Source organism: Arvicanthis niloticus, chromosome 4 (genome assembly GCF_011762505.2).
Source record: "Arvicanthis niloticus isolate mArvNil1 chromosome 4, mArvNil1.pat.X, whole genome shotgun sequence".
In the NCBI taxonomy this organism is placed as follows: Eukaryota; Metazoa; Chordata; class Mammalia; order Rodentia; family Muridae; genus Arvicanthis; species Arvicanthis niloticus.
In genome coordinates this window covers 114,792,286-114,808,761 of record NC_047661.1, presented here as the reverse complement: position 1 = coordinate 114,808,761, position 16,476 = coordinate 114,792,286, and the positions used below count along the sequence as shown (strand labels likewise).

At 44.5% G+C, this 16,476-nt stretch overlaps 1 protein-coding gene and 1 long non-coding RNA gene across 6 annotated transcripts in view; one reads left to right on the top strand and one right to left on the bottom strand.

The window, feature by feature from the left end:
- Positions 1-12,058, bottom strand: LOC117707293 (alcohol dehydrogenase class-3). Of its 2 annotated transcripts, XM_034500738.2 has the most exons (9): positions 11,922-12,058; positions 9,792-9,893; positions 7,976-8,117; positions 7,250-7,337; positions 3,835-4,054; positions 3,447-3,707; positions 1,204-1,339; positions 534-672; positions 1-252 (listed from the first exon to the last, which is right to left on the bottom strand). In XM_034500738.2, the coding sequence occupies exons 1-9, from the start codon at positions 11,931-11,933 to the stop codon at positions 228-230; spliced, it is 1,125 nt and encodes a 374-aa protein (XP_034356629.1). In that variant the 5' UTR covers positions 11,934-12,058; the 3' UTR covers positions 1-227. The 2 variants fall into 2 exon arrangements, with proteins under 2 accessions (XP_034356629.1, XP_076789415.1); XM_076933300.1 differs by lacking the exons at positions 7,250-7,337; positions 7,976-8,117; positions 9,792-9,893; positions 11,922-12,058 and adding an exon at positions 4,167-4,325.
- LOC143442143 (uncharacterized) overlaps positions 11,847-16,476 on the top strand; it is a 14,777-nt gene continuing 10,147 nt past the window's right edge. For all 4 annotated transcript variants that reach the window (XR_013110155.1, XR_013110154.1, XR_013110153.1 and 1 more), the window contains exon 1: positions 11,847-11,986. This is a non-coding gene — a long non-coding RNA (uncharacterized LOC143442143). The remainder of the gene's footprint in view (positions 11,987-16,476) is intronic.

The following is a 16,476-nucleotide window of genomic DNA, read 5'->3' as shown; positions in this document are numbered from 1 at the left end:
TGCAGAAAGTATTTTTATTACGTCAAAGTGTTGCACTGATAAGCAGCAATTATGTGGAGAGTTCAGAAAACCACGAAAACCATTTGCCTTGTTCATGGTTACAGCCACGATTATGCATATTCCTTCCAGTAGGTTCTGAAGTCTAAGAGGTGGTTAGCTTGTAAATCCTGTCTGTTTCTATCCAATCACAGGAAAGAGTGCAGGATGGACAGTGTTCTCTTCAGAATTTACATCTTTAGGACAGTTCGAATGCTGTGAGACAGAAGCAATAATTAAATTTGAAAGATGAACTAAAAAAGTTTTATTTATTTATTCTCTCTGTGTGTAAATGCACGCCCGTGAGTGTGTATGAGTGTGCACCCTGGATTGCCTGTGGAGGTCAGTTCGCTTCTACCATGTGCACCTAGGGATCAATCTCAGGTTATGAGGCTTGGCAGTAGGCACCTCCCTCTGATCTACCTCACAGGCCCTGGAGGGTGAACTTTTAAGACCACGGACAGATTCTGGAACACGCAGGTCAATTGAAAACTCACCTTTTTCCTGAGTGCATCAGATCAAAAGCTTTGTTAATTTGGTCGAAGGGCAGATTGCCCGTCACAAATTCGTCAACCTTTATCTTTTTGGACATATATTCAGACACCAGCTTTGGAACACTCTCTACACTCTTCCATCCTAAAAGAAATCACATTCTGATGGAAAACTTATGCAACAAGTTTTTACAGTATGCTTCGTCATGTTCCCTTCCTGGGTGGTACTGAGGCAGTTATAAATTAAGTGGAATTCAAGGGGAAGGAGACATTCTAAAACTGCTGTGAAGTGAAGAAAGAATCAGACATATCTTAGTTGTGAAGAAGTAAACATTTTAGAGTTACTGTTCTTTTCCTATAGTAGGGTTGCTAAATGCTAGGCCTGGTGGATGAGGCCTGAAAAGGCAGCTACACTGGAGGCTGAGGCAGAAAGGATTGTCTCAAAAACAAATTGCAGTATTCAGCTGGAGAGCACGGTGCCCCCAGGAGCAGGTGCCGGTTAAACAGTCCAGGACACTATTTAATGTCTCCCCAGCAGCAGCAGCCAATGCTGGTTGATTCTGAAAGCCTCTTCAAGTCTCCCATCAAACAGTAACTCACAATACAATAACAACACTGGCCTTTAAGTTATGCCAGTGGAAACAGCAGAGAGAAATGTATGTATCCACTGAGTTACCTCCAAAGGCAGTGCCTTTCCATGTGCGCCCCGTGACCAGCTGGAATGGACGAGTGGAGATCTCTTCACCTGAAGCCGCCACACCGACCACCACACTGACACCCCAGCCTTTGTGGGCTGCCTCGAGGGCTGATCTCTGCATGCACAGAGATAAGAAGCAATCACAGTTCACGACCTGCACTGAGAATGCCCTCTTCCCCGGAAACCCTGGGCTGCGTGTGTGAGGGGCGACACACAGCCTTTTAAAGAAATGGTAATATATCCCAACTTTTAGTAATTTTAATTTTATTGAGTAATTACATTTAACAAGTATCTTTAAAATTTAACCTATTAACAGAAATTGAGCAAATCTAAAGCTTTTGTTTGCTTTCTATTTTAATTTTATATCCTATATCCACAATACACATGAATGAATCTAGACTACCTCTCTCTCTGAGGTATAAAAATCAGCTACAGATAAACATAAGGGAAATAAAGACATTGAATGGGGAGATGTTTTTTGGGTAAGATCTTAACGATGTAGGAAGTGAAAGCAGAAATAAACAGATGGGGCACAGCAAACAAAAGACCTGTGGGGGAGGGGGGGCAGAGCACAGGCATCTGATGATGGGCTGGTCCCCAGATTTTACAAGAAACTCCTACAAACCCAACAACAAGCCAAACAGCCTGGGTAAGGGATAGAAAAACACATTTCTCAAAAACAGACACAGGCAGCAAATAGATACATAAAAAACTGTTCAACATCACTAATCCAAACCACAACACATAACTCATTCCAGTAAGAATGACAGTTATCAGAAAGGTTGCAAAGGAACTTTCTAGAATTCTCCATGAAAGGAAACGTAGTAGGAGCTGTCTGAGTTGTCCACCCCTCTGGCCTCAGCACACTCACTAGCTATGGAAAATGATTAGGAAAACCATTGACTGATGGGGTCAAACCCAATACTATCTAGCAAGAATTACAAAAGGCCAGTAGAGAATCTAAATGAGAGCAAGTTCAAGCAGACTTCTCAAAGCTTCTGAGATCCCACCAGAAGGGATAATGTGACAAGGGAAGGGACAGGCAAGTAAGAATGGCGCAGCTGGGATTTGGGGCACAGCATGGATGATGGTTTCTGGAAGAAGAGGAAAGACAGAAAGGAGAGCTAGAAATGTACACCAGCTTTTAGTAACCTTGGAGAAGGTCCAAAAGAAGACAGCTCTGCAAGCATGTGACAACATGAAGGCCAAGGCAGTAAGAAAGGAGCTGGTGAGAGTGGCCTCACCTGCCGGGCCCTGGGATGCAAACGTGTCCTCATCAGATAGGACGGGGCATCCAGTCTGTGGGCATGAGTGTTAGGGTCATGGCGAGCAGAGCAGTCCCAGGCAGACTGAACTGCAATGAAGAGAGATGGCTCAAGAGGAGATTCTACAAGTCCATGGTGACAGTGAAATACTGCTGGAGGGGACAGTGTTTGCTGAAGGAGACCAAGCACCAGGACTGGAGCGAGGGGACGCTGTTAGGTTAGAAGGGCTGTGCTGATTTTACTTTTTACTTGATGAGAAGACCTTCTTATAGGCACCATGCACAGCTTCCAGAAGTGAACACCCACTCTTCACAAGCAAGTCACACTACCTGGCATCCGAGCCACACTGTCAGGCTGTCGGACGGCAGAGGTGAGCTAAATGAAGACATGCCAATACACCACGAAACATGCACTACCACGTGCCATGCCTCCTCAAGTTTAAGCTAAACTTCCTAAGAATAACTTCTCTCCCCATAAACCCTCCTTGCCAGGAAAACTCCTTCCCGAGGAGAAGAGGGCAATAAAGTGGATCAGGCACACATTCACATACATAAAAAATCTAAAAGTAAAGATTCCAGTGCAAGAAGCTGTCAGAAGGAACTGTGGGACACTCAGTAATGTTGGCTACACACTGCATCCTTTGCTCAGGTGACCATGTCAGGATGTGTGTGCATATCCAGTTCCAAAGTTCATGCTCTCCACACTAAACTTTTCATTTCAGTAACCATGCACTCAAAGACAACCATTTTTTCTTTTAAACACTCTTTCCCTGATCCCCTCTTCTGTAATTTCCCATTCAAATAGTTCCAAGAAGTTCAAGGAGCTATTCCTACCCCCTGATTTCTTTAGAAGTAATTCCTATCAAAGTTGTTCTTTCAGAACAAAACCTTTAATCCCGAGGAAACCGCACTTCGGAAAAGTATCCTAAGTCCAAAAAGAATATAGGCACATACTCACCATAACCTTCACGTTGCCAATACACTCAAAGGAGTAGTCCACGCCCCCATCTGTCATCTCAATGAGGACTTCCTGGATAGGCTTACTGAAATCTTGGGGACTAATACATTCAGAGGCTCCAAATTCTTTGGCCTTTGTGAATTTATCTTTATTGATGTCAATACCAATGATCCTGGACGCACCAGCCACTTTACAGCCCATGATCACTGCCAATCCAACTCCTCCCAGGCCAAAGATGGCACAGGTAGAACCAGGCTCCACCTGTCATCAAAGACAGTCTGTCAGCTGACTGCTAACAATCACAGCCTCACAGGCCGGCCATAGTGTACTAGCAATGTCTTACTGGACTGAATGAGGGCAGAAGCCAGAGCCAGGACCAGTCTCTTACCTTGGCAGTGTTCACAGCAGCCCCGTAGCCAGTTGAAATGCCACAGCCAAGAAGGCAGACTTTATCCAAAGGGGCCGAAGGATCAATTTTAGCAACGGAGATGTCAGCCACAACTGTGTACTCGGAAAATGTGCTAGTTCCCATGAAATGAAAAATAGACTTCCCTTTGCAGGTAAATCTGCTAGTCCCATCAGGCATTAATCCTTTCCCCTGAGTGACTCTAGAGAAGAAAAGGAAAAGGAAAATGGAAGGGTAGACTCATTTCCTTAACTCTGTAGGAAAAAAAAATCAGTTTTAAAAATAATGACCATCAAATCCTCAGAAAAGTATACCGAGACTTCTAAAAGCAGTGGTTCTCCACGTCCTAATGCTGCGACCCTTTCATCCACTTCCTCCTGTTGTGCTGACCCCAACCGTAAGACTGCATTGCTTCTCCACTGTCTGACACAGCGTCTCTGTGCTACTGTGTTAGTCAGACTGGTGAGCTGGGCTTCTGGACTGTTGTCTGTTTTGTCTCCTCTTCCCATTTCCCTAGGGGTGTGATGGGATCACACTGGTGCTTCAGCTGTGGGCTAAGGTGGTTTCTGGGGAATCTGAATTTTCCCATCTGAGCTATCTTCTTAGAACGTTTATCTGTTCTAATAAACACAATTTCCAAGTTTATATTCAGATGAATACTGTAAAATATATACACGAATAACTATACAAACGAGAAGACAGTTCTTCCATACACTGTGTAGGAGTATAGACTCTTCTGTTCACAATGAAGAGCTGTGTGGACATCTCACACCTTAGCCAATCAAATCACAGGAAACCACAAAGAGAAAGTAGCACACATACCCAACACATTCATCTAAGAACACAGCACTGATTTTAACAGCCCCATCATGGTATGACTTAGCAGCCACCAATAGGCAAGTGAACAAACACTGGTGTCTGGAGTGGAATATGACACAGCTACACAAAGTAGACTTGCACATAGGAACTCAGACACTGCTCACACACTGACAGCTCAAGGCTCCTGATCCAACTACAAAGTTCTACAGGGATGCTACCAAGACAGTGGTGACCTCTGCAGGAGTCGGGCATTGATTTGGAAGAGATGTGAGGAGCACGGGGTGCTGTTAGGGATCTCTAACTATACCTGGGAGAAGATCTATCCAGCAGGTGTGTAGACATGTTAACATGCGCTTGTCTGCACATTTACAATTTGTGTACCATGAGTACTGTAGTGGTGTATGTTCTACCGCAATAAAAAAAGGCAGCAAGCAAGATCTAACTGGCCTCAAAGGGTCCTCAAGAAGTCTGTCACACCTTATGACAACCACCCTTTCTGTGTCAGGGGGTTTGTTATTTCCTATAAGTGTCACACTAACCTTATGTGGTAACTTTTATTACTCTGATTTAATGGGCAATAAAATAGTTCATAAAAAGGACTTCATTTCACTTTAAAAAAACCTTGTCTTTCCTTGCAAATTTAGCTGACTGTTTTACAGAAAGAGAATGTATTCAGAAAAATCTAACTCCCTCTTCTGCCCCCTCTTCTTTTTTGGCTCTTTGAACAAGATCCTCCATAGTCTGGCCTGGCTGCAAATCTGGGATCTTCCTGCCTCCATGTCCTGAGTGTTGAGATTACAGGAATAGGCACCATGCCTGGTAACAAGCTTTGTTTTATATCTCGATGGCTGGTGATACTAGGCAAATGTTGAGATTTCCGAGGCTTGATTTTCTCATCTGTGAAATGACAGAGCTTAGTTACACTGACAACGAAGCCTCTTTAAAGACAGATTTAAGTAACTCCTCGAAACTGTGCTGTATAAATCACTACAGAATTACTTGCTGTGACCTTATTTTTTGAATGTGTATGGGTGTTTTGCATGCATGCATGCATGCATGCATGTATGCACGTGTGTATATGCACTATGTATGTACCTGGTGTCCTGAAAGATGGTGTCAGCTCCCCTGGAACTGGAGTTATAGACAGTTGAGAGTTACCACGTGGATGTTAGGAATCAAACCTGGGTCCTATGGGAGAGCAGCTTGCCCAAGTGCTATTACCCGCTGAGCCATCTCTCTAGCACCATGAGATAGATCTCTTATTTTCAGAATAAAGAAGGCTGAAAGATGGCACAGCATTTAAAAACACTTACTGTGCAAGCATGGAGACCTGAGTTCAAAAGCAGAACCCATGTAACTTACCAGGCCTGACTCTATAAGCTTGTAATCCTAGTGCTGAGAGGAAGGAGGAATGGAGCCAGGCAGACCCAGGGGCTTGCTAGCCAGCACAGCTGAAACAGGGAGCTTCTGTTTAAGTAAGAGATTCAGTCACAAAGGTATGGGCTGCCGAGGTTGTGTAACCGTTTTCTCTGAGATTGAAATATTTAATTCTGCAGGAAGGTACACAACTCAAAAAGCACCAGGAAATCCCTGAAACTGGTAAGATTCATTAGGCCCCTCCCTGCCAGAGTAAGCAATAAAAGCTGAGAGTCCCCCTCAGACAAGAGAGCCAAGCTGCAAAGAAGCCTCTCAGCCCAGAGCAGCTGCCTGGGAGAAGCAGAAATCAGCTGAGCTGCCCAGAGAAAGCTTAGATTAGAGTCACCTGGGAAGGACACTAACTTGTTGAGCTGCCTGCAAGTACAGGGAACCATGGAGCTGGCCTGGCCTTGCTGCCTTGAGAGGTATGTGTCACGGGTTCTTCAGGTTAGAGTCTGAGGCACGATGTGCCTTCCAGTTCCCAAGAGACCTATGCACTCCCTCAGGCAGTAAAGCATTCAGGCCACTTTGTGTTTCTCTGTACGTTCCCTCAGTAGTCAAGGAAGCATGGAAGCCTGACAGGACAACTGGTCTTAGATATTAATCTTGTGTACCCAATGTAGCCTGCAAACTTCATTGTACCCCGGCCACTGCCATTCTATTCTGTTTCTGAAAAAGGCATTAAGAGCCTGGTTGCTTTCAATGAAATTGCCCCAGCATCAGCTGTGCTGTGGACCCTCCGACTGGCCTGGTTTAATTTCTCAAAGCCGTATCAGGTGACCTTGGCCCAGGAAGTGCGTGCATGCTGGTGCAGCTGTCTTTGAGTAGCTCTGCTCCTCTCAGTAACACTCCACCCATACTCCTGTCCGTAGCCCCATAAAACTCAACTGCTTCACCACGTCGGACTGTAGTGGTTGGTATCTGCACTTCGGTCTGTTGTGGGCTTCCTATCTGGGATGAATAGACATGTGCTGAGTCTCCCCAGGAAAAATTTTGTCACAACACAGGGGGTGACAAGGTGGGGGGGGTGGTAAGCCTCATTGATGAACTGCTGTGGCCTCTGCATGTATCACAGACATGGGCATATACACTTAGCACACATATGCATGTTAGATTTTTTTTAAAAAGCTATGTATATTAAAAAATATAAAAATATACTGACCTTATTTTCTGGCAAAGGTTTGTTTTAGGATTCAGACAAAACTTGCATTCTCCACACTGTGGGACATACAGCGGGATGACAGTATCACCTGAGGATCGAACGTGAATTATTATCCTGAACGGAACAGCTGGGTTTAAGACAGTGGATCTCAACCTGAGGGTTGTGACCCCTTTGTGGGTCAAATGACCGTTTGCACAGCAATTATTTACATTATGAAAAATTAGTCACAAAGTAGCAATGAAACAATTTTCTGGTTGGGGTAGTGATAACATCAGAACTGTTTTAAAGGGTCACAGCATTAGGAAGGTTGAGAACTGCAGCTCTAAGTGACGTGACACAACTCTGGAAAGATAAACAACCTCAAGGCTTAGAAACATTATCTACCGAGCATGGTTCAGACGCCGACCAGCCATGCACAAAAAAAGGTATGTTTCAAAGTTTTTGGTCTAAACACAAAACTCAACATAATGGAGAATGATGGAGTTTTTCAAAACCACCGACTCACTGATGCATCTCTAAAAAGGCGTGCTAACGTGCCAAAATTGGTTTGGGTCATATACTTAAAACAGTTTCAAATGAAAAGCAGCCTGCAAAATCAGAGTTAAAATCAAACCAAATACTTGTTCTTCCAGGATGAGGAGTGAGCCCCTAAACAGTTGTATAGTTGTAATGTCCCTACAGAAACAAGGCGAAACCATCACAGAGTGGCTTAAATGCTTTCCTTACCTGCCTTCAGCTTAGTAACCCCTTCACCAACACTTTCCACAATTCCAGCACCTTCATGTCCCAAGATCACTGGAAAACACCCCTCGGGATCAGCTCCGCTCAGGGTATAGGCATCGGTGTGGCAGACGGCAGTAGCAATGATCTACCAGGACATCAAGAGAAAAAGCATCTAAGTGTGCACACGCAGCTTGTGGTACAAGTTGGGTACAAGACACTGCTTCATACTATACTGCAGATCTGTAGCTACGTTTCTTTTATAGATTTACTTCTCCAAAACTAGCATGCTTAAAACCCATGGCATCTTTAGACTTAGTGGACTTCCTGGTAGTGATGAAAATGGTGGTGCATTGATATACAAGGAGGTGTGGCACAGATCTTTCCCTTTTTCTTGTGTGTGAATGAGTAGTGGTAAGGCCAGTGGCTTCCCCAGTGCTGTGCCTTCAGTTAAAGAGGATCGGAATAGCTGGGTCATCTCACTGCTGCCTTCCTAACTTGGGGAATGTGATGCCTACAAAGACATTGTTTCTGGGAGATGTCTGTCTGTCTGGCCTTTGTCAAAACCCAGAGCTTTTAGTGGAACTGAGTCCTTTTGCTGACCTACACGAGTTCTATTCAGATAAGCCTTTCATTGCACTCTTAGGCTTCTAAAAATCCTTTCCTGGTGCTAGAAAGCTGGCTCAGTGACTGAGAGTGCTTACGGCTCTTGTGGATGACCCCGTGTATGGTTCTCAGCACCCACATCAGGCAGCTCACCACTCCCTGCAACTCCTCTGGCCCCCACTGTCCTCTGGTCTCTGCAGGCCTCCATATGCATGTGGCATATATAGTCTCAATCAGGCACTTAAACATATACGTTAAGGAGAAAAGCAACTAAAGGCAAAACCTTGTTTGTATTTCTGCTTTTCTGCTTCTGCTCTATGTATCCATTCTTGCCATACGCCAGCTGTTTCCCAGGGATAAAGCTGTAGGCGTGCCCACACCACTCATCATAGGAATCTAGGACAACTGTCTTCTGAACATCAATGTACGCACATAAAGTATTATAGGATTCAGATTCTTAGATCTTGGCTGAAAAGGACCTGGAAAAGCATTGGGTTTTGTGCTTCTCAATCGGATACATGTAAACCTTGGGACACAGCCTAGTGTGCGCAGTGTCGTGACAACGTAAGAGAACCGTGACTCTTTTCCTATAAGGAAACACTTTCCCAGAATGTTAGGGAAGAAACACATCAATGGTTATGACTTAAAACATTAACTTTGTGTCATAAACAAGCAGAGGGCAGCGGGTAAACACAGTTTTACAAACGTCAAGGCATCAAAGGTCTCTCCGGAACGCTGCCTTCTGCCTCTCTAGAAATTAGCCATAGTGGCGGGTGAGGAGTGGGGGACGAATGGATCCACAGAACCCTGGCCTTGTCCTCATGGGCGGGTGATTTAAAGCTTTGAAGGTGAGGGAACTTCATTTGTTTACTGCTTTAATCAATCAAGATCCTCTTTCCAGTTTTCCCGAAGACCGTGCCTGTTCTTTGATTCTAATACAATGCCACTCTTTTTGAGTTATGGGATTAGCAGAAAGGGGAGGGTCATATAAAGTCACCTTAAACCCAAACTATGAAAGTTCTATTGTGGCTATCCACTAATCCATAGGTTTGGCTTCTTAGCCCGCCCATAAGCAAATAAAAAAAGGTAGAGAGGCCAACTTTGAGGGAGGGCAGGTTGGGGGAGGACTGCGATTCTGCTGCCGGAAGGCTTCCAATGCCTTCTCCTTGACATCACCCTTTGGGGTTTTTCCCACAATGCCTTTGCTGGACATTACCTTAATTCGAACTTCATGAGCCTTTGGAGGGGCCACTTCTATCTCCTCTATGGAGAGAGGTTTTCCGGCCTCCCAGGCGACTGCAGCCTTACACTTGATCACCTGAAGTGGGGGAAAACAGAGTTTATTCTCCTAAATGAGTAATTACTTCATGGGCAACTCAGATAATGATGAGCGCTAATGTCAGTGTACCAGGCTATGGAGAGGGTTCAGTGCATAAGCTCCTGTTGTGCGAGCACGAGGCCCAGAGTTCAGCTCTCCAGCACAACACCTAGAGGTAGGGCCTGTCTGTAAGTTCACACTCAGATGGTAGTGATGGGATCTTCAGAGCAAGCTGCCTGGATCGACTACCAGGACTGGAGAGCTCCGGGTTCAAGTGAAGGACCCTGATTCAATATATGGTGGAGCAAATGAAGAGTACCTCTGATGTCAGCCTCAGATCTTTACATCCCCACCCGTGAGCAAGCATAAACACACGCTACAAACCCAGACACACGTGAGTGAACAATATATCCACAGAAAGCCTATAACCTCGAAGTGAAATGGAGAACTGCTTTTAGGTTTTATATAAATAATATAGTGAACAATATATCATTAAAAGGCCAGATATAGTGAGGCAAACCTTTAGTCCCAGCACTTAGAGACAGAGGCTAGTGCATCTCTGTGAGCTGGAGGCCAGTTAGATCTACATTTCAAGTTCCAGGACAGATAGGTCAACATGGAGAGATACTATCTCAAACCTTCCACCCCAAACCACCATCAACCACGACAACAAATAATACACACACACACACACACACACATATTTAAATTGTGTATACATATATATAAAATCAGTGGTTAAGAGCACCTCCTGTTCTTGCAGAGGACTGCAGGTTCAATCCTACGCATCTACACTCTCACAACTACTTGTAATTCTAGTTCCAGAGGCCCTGTGCCGCCTTCTGGCTTCCACAGGCCCTGGCATGCATATGGTGCATATAAACACACACATACACATTTTAAAGCTTGAAGAGGGTGGGAGGTGGGGAAGAGGAGGAGGAAAGAAAGAAAGGTTGAATATAGAATACATGCCCCAAACTGGGGTGTAGCTCAACGGTGGAGCACAGGCCTTGAATGCACAAGGCCCTGGGTTTGATTCTTAGCACAACAAAGGGCAAACCAAGCAAAGAGCAACAGAGTCCCACTCGGGTTCTGTCACTAGGTTTGGCAAGTAATTCAAGGAATCACAAGCTTATTATTATGTGTCCTAATAATCTTTTCCTTGGGATAGCATATCTGTATCTGTATCTCATCACTTTAGTGCAATACTTCACAGTGGAAAGGATCTTAAGAAGTATCCAAATGGGGGTAAAAATACCATAACCCTCCCTTATAGCTGTGCATTACCTATCTGCCACGAGTGGCTACTGAACTCTAGAAAAAGGCAAGTGTGAACTGAAATCGGGTATAATGTAAAATTTTGAAAGCTTAGAAGAATTAAAAAATCTCAATTTAAAAATACCGATAACGTGGAAATAATATTGTGAATATTAGGTTAGGTAAACATACCGTTAATTTTATGTGGTTCCCGGAAAGTTTACAATTCCATATGCAATTTATGTCGTGCATCTAAAGCAATGAGCGACCACAGCGATTACACGCAGTACAGACCTTCCTAACCATGGAACCAAGCCTAATGAGAAATGCTGGGTTTTGATCAGTTCACTTGATGCTTACGAAATGTGTTGGCAGAATAAAAAGGCTGCAAGTCACTCACTGGGTTTACTGGAGATGGACTTGAAAAGTCAATAACGTGATCTGAAGAAACAGGTACACGGTGCTGCACACAGAAAGCGGAGGCCGAAGGAAGAGCCTAACTTTGCTTGGTAGTTTTGAGCACGGCCCGCACTCCAGCTCTGATCCTGCAAGTGCGACCCGGGCAAGCTACTCCATCCCGCGTGACGGGCGCGGGCCTCTTCCCACCCGACTCCGGCGGAGCAGAGCAGAAAGCAAAGCTGCTCTCCAATCACGGGGCCTAAACAAAGCCTCCTTGCCCTCGCTGCGGCTGCGCTCGCCTTCCCCGGCGGACAACAGAGGGCCACCCGGGCGCTCCCCTCCTCTGCTCCGGTCCACCGCACGCCTCCATACCTGGTTCGCCATTTGTCCGCAAGCTCGGGATCGAGGCTAAGGTTCACAAGTGTAGCGGAACTCGGGTATGGGCCCGGAGTGCGTGAGGGGAGGGGCTGAACGCGGGAGGCGGGGCTTTGATGCAGGCGGGGCGTACGTGGGGGCGGGAGGAGGTGTCTGTGCGTAGGGTGGGACTCGATTGGGAGGCGGGCCTACTACCGGAAGGGCGGGGCCTGCGTTTTGGCTCCGGCGCTCGGTTGCGGGAGAAGCTGTAGTGTTTATTCTGGGGCGGTGAGGCTCTTTATTCCGGGCTGGTTTGACTGAGTCTCTGCAAAGCATCTCTGTGGTATTTCCTTGTCTAATCTTAGTGCAGTCTTTTGTAAGTTAGACGTGAGAGAAGTATAACGGGTGGTAACCGGGAAGCACGTGTAGAACAAGCCACGCTTCCCGCGTGTCCCTGTCGGCTGTCCCCCTCCCCCTTCTCCCGCGTGTGCACGCGCTAGTGAGCTAATGCAACCCCTTGTGGTTTGCGCGTCTGGGTCCAGGATGAGTTAACTCTTCTGCCCTCAAGGGCTCTGAAGGAACACTATCTGAAACGGCCCGAGCTCGGATTCCAGCAGCTTCCGACGGGGTCCTGGGATTTCAGGGGCCATAGGACACGGAGAGAAGCTTGCAGGAAGGGAACGAGGGAGCAGAATGGACGCCTTTTAAGAGTAGACCAATTGTAGAGACCGAGGGTGTGCATTTGCTGATGGAATCCCAATTGCTGTTTGTTTGGAAATGTTCCTACTAAAACACCGAATTTTCTCTCTTTTTCAAGGCTTATTTCCTGAGGGACACACCTTAAGGGATGACATTCTCCACGGTACTGTTAAAAGTACAGAGATTCATCAAAGTACATCTGATGCCAGATGCGGGGATCTCTAACACACTTCTAAATTAACTCCCCCTCTCCTCAGTCTTTCTAAAACATACATTGATCAATGCATTTCCTCCCCTCCTCTCAGATTTGTTTTGAGTCAGATGGGTTAGCAATCCAGTGTTGTTACTCTAAACACTTAAGGGCAAAAATAGGGATAAAATTCGAGTTCTGTCGAGATTGCCCCCTCCCCCTTGTAGGTTCATTATTTCAACTTTGCATTTTTGTTTGGACCTCTTTAAACCAACACACAACAAAAATTCAGTAGGACTTCTGATTTCTGCTTTGACAAGAAGACACCTCTTAGTCGTTGGTTTACTGCTGTGAAAAGATACCATGGCTAAGACAACTCTTAAAAAAGAAGGCATTTAAGTGGGGGCTTGCTTACAGTATCAGACAGTTATCCCATATTGTGGCAGAGAGCATGGCGGTAACCATGTGCTTACTGTATTGGAGAAATAGCTGAAAACTACATCCACAAAGAGGGAGGGGTTGAGGAGGGAAGGGAAGGGAAGGAGGGAGGAAAGTGTTTCTGGGCCTGGGCTGGGCTTTTGAAACTTCAAAGCCTATTTATTCCCTGAGATATACTTCCTCTAATAAGGTTAGGTCTCCTAATCCTTTCAAATGTTTCCAGTCTCTGGTGCTTAAACATTCAAATATACAAACCATTTTTATTCAAACCACCACATATGGATATTGTAAGTTATACTCCAGTGAGGAGTTGAACAAGTTGAGAAATCCATAATTCTTACAGAAGTGAAGTCACACATTGAGAACTGCTGCCCCCAAATTGGAGACAGGAATAAATACAGAGAATCACAATTCATCCGACTAGAAACCCGTCATTGCAAGAAGCAATACTAGGGCCAGAAATGAAGTCGGATTGCCATATTGCCGGAGGCTCTTTGTAGTTTAATCTGACATTTGTAAACTATGGAAGATGCAGGCACGTGGAGTGGAAGGAAGTTTCTCATACTTTGAGAATTTTATTGTCAGGAGTTTTCAAGGAAGGAGGGAGAAAATTTTTCCTACTGTTTCCTTTAGACTGGTACTTGTCAACTTGCGGGTCGTGACCCTTCTAGGGGTCCTTTCATAGGGATCACATATCAGGTATCTTGCATATGAGGTATTTATGTTACGATTCCTAACAGCCAAATTATAGTTATGAAGTAGCAGTGAGATAGTTTTATGGTTGGGGTCACCACAAGATGAGGAGCCGTATTACGTGGTTGTAGCATTAGGGAGCTTGAGACCACTGCTCTAGAAGGAGTAGAAATGTAAACATTTCTGTTCTTAAGGAGGCTTGTCCTCAAAAATGTTTTTTTCAGGGCTTAACTCAGTGTTGAGGCCCACACTCTGCCTCAACACTTTGCCTCAACACTTTTGGGGCTAAGTGCTCTGGTCAAAAGAGAGAGTGGGGATCTTGGGGCAAGAGACTCGAAGAATGGAGACAAGACAGGGTGTGATTCAGTCTCTTCTATTTTCTCAAGTCTCCCTCATTGAAGGGAATTCTGAGGTATTTATATACACAAGCAGGAGAACACAGGTGAAAACATTTTACCACGTGCACCATACAGCTGAGGTCACTAAACAGCAAAACAAGCTATGTGGTATAAACAATATATTTATCAGAGTGTGCTTCAGCTGTTATAGGCTTTTGCCAATCAAGTCTTTCATCAGGGTATATGGTTCCAGATGGCTGCAAAGTTGATCTAGCCACTTTCTACTAAAGTCGGCTCCCAACAACTCAGCATGGGTTTTCCCTGTGCTCATCCAGTGGAGGAGGAGGAGGATGGGTCAGCTTCAGTCCTCTCCAGCTCTAGAATCCTACACCTTTTAAGGGGTTGAGTATTAAAAAAAAAAAAATACATCCAGGAACAACTAAAGTTTATAAGCTCACCTAAAGACTCAGATAAAGAATTAAAAACTGTAGAATGTTTTCCCTTTCTACACAGTAATTTATATCTGTCTTTTAATAATAATAAAAAAAATTGCAAGGCACACAGAAAGGCAAACCACACTTTGAATGAACATGGCAAGCATCAAAAGCAGACCCAGAAGATGGCAGGGGTGCTGGAATGATCAGACCATGGGTTTTAATTTTTCTTTTGTTGAAGAAACAGAACCAAAGAAAAAGCATGAGAAGCACATGTATACAGAGACCCAGATGTTTACACACATAGGAATCCCATACAAATAACCAGAAGCCAGAATATATATGCAAAGGATCCACAAGTTAAAAAAAATAAGAAGAGTCTGGCAAGACATGAGACAGGGAACCCTGTTGGCCATCTATTGCTGGGCATGATGGCACCTGTACTTAATAGTGCTTTATGTCCCCAATGTAGTTTTGTTGGGCTGAACTAATTTTTCATTTGTGAGTAGTTAGCAATTAGAGATAGCTTCTGGGTGAGGGGTGGGAGCTTGTGTCCACTTGCCTTCTCATGGCTGGGACCCTCAGTCTGTGTCAGTTCCTATGTGCTTCAGTCCTGGCCTTAGACAGCCTAGTTTCTTTTATGTTGTCCATCTCATCTGGCTCTTACAATCTTTCTACCTCCTCTTCCATGGGCTTTCCTGAGCTCCGAGGGAGGGTTTTGATGGAGACATCCATTTAGAAGTGTTCGAGTCTCTTACTCTCTGCACATTGCCCAGCTGTGGCTCTGTGTTTGTTCTCATCTACTGCAGGGAGAAGCTTCTTTGATGATGGCTGAGCAAGTTTTGAATGTAGCACAGTGTTGCTAGCAGTTACTGCGTGACTATGTTTCTTCAGCAAAGAAGTTGTATTTAGTTTTTCCCTAGGTGCTGAGCTATCTGGTGTCAGGTTCTCAGCTACCTGAACAGTGTTATGAAGGTCAACCAAAAGCTTAGGTTATCTCGTGGTTCCCATGGACCCCTTTGCCAACAACTCAACTATGATATAGCTCACTTCTGGTACTTCATTTGATGATGAGAGATGTCCAATTGGGCATCTGTTTCCTCTGTTATTTGGTGATTTTATTTAAATCATCTTCGTATATGTATATATTTTAGGAAGCTTCTACTCTAGTGGGTTTCCATACAACCCGTCAAATGGTCCTTAGTTTTAGATATCTCTCCCTGTATTTCCTCCCTTACCAATGTTTCCTCCCACATGATTCACCCATCCATGTATCTCATCTGCAAATAGTGATACTTTGACTTCTTTCTTTCTAATGTGTATTCCCTTGATCTCAATTCACATGAAAAAAAAAAAAAAACAACTCAGGATGGCTAAAACCGTCGTGTAGAATAAAAAAACTTTTGTAGATATCACCCTCCCTGATTTCAAGTGTACTACAGAGTAATAGTAATAAAAACCACATGGTATTGGCATAAAACAAGTCAATCAATGGAATAGAAGATCCAGAAATAAACCAACACGTGTACCTACAGACACTTGAATTTTGACAAAGAAGCTAAAACCACACAATGGAATATTTTATCTATTCAGTTGAGGGACATCTAGGTTGTTTCAAGTTTCTAGCTATTATGAATACATTGTTGGACAAGTATCTCTGTAGTAGGATGAAGGGTCCTTTGGGTATTTGCCTAAGAGTTATTATATAGCTGGATCTTGAGGTAGATCTATTTCCGGTCTCCTGAGGAACTCCCATACTTATTTCCAAAGTAGCTGTACAA

Excerpts from the sequence above, each read along its gene's own strand:
- LOC117707293 (XM_034500738.2), bottom strand. Across the intron at positions 4,055-7,249 it reads AACCTTTGCCAGAAAATAAG|AGTCACTCAGGGGAAAGGAT; the intron begins GTCAGTATATTT and ends TTTCTTCTCTAG. Across the intron at positions 3,708-3,834 it reads CTGCTGTGAACACTGCCAAG|GTGGAGCCTGGTTCTACCTG; the intron begins GTAAGAGACTGG and ends CTTTGATGACAG.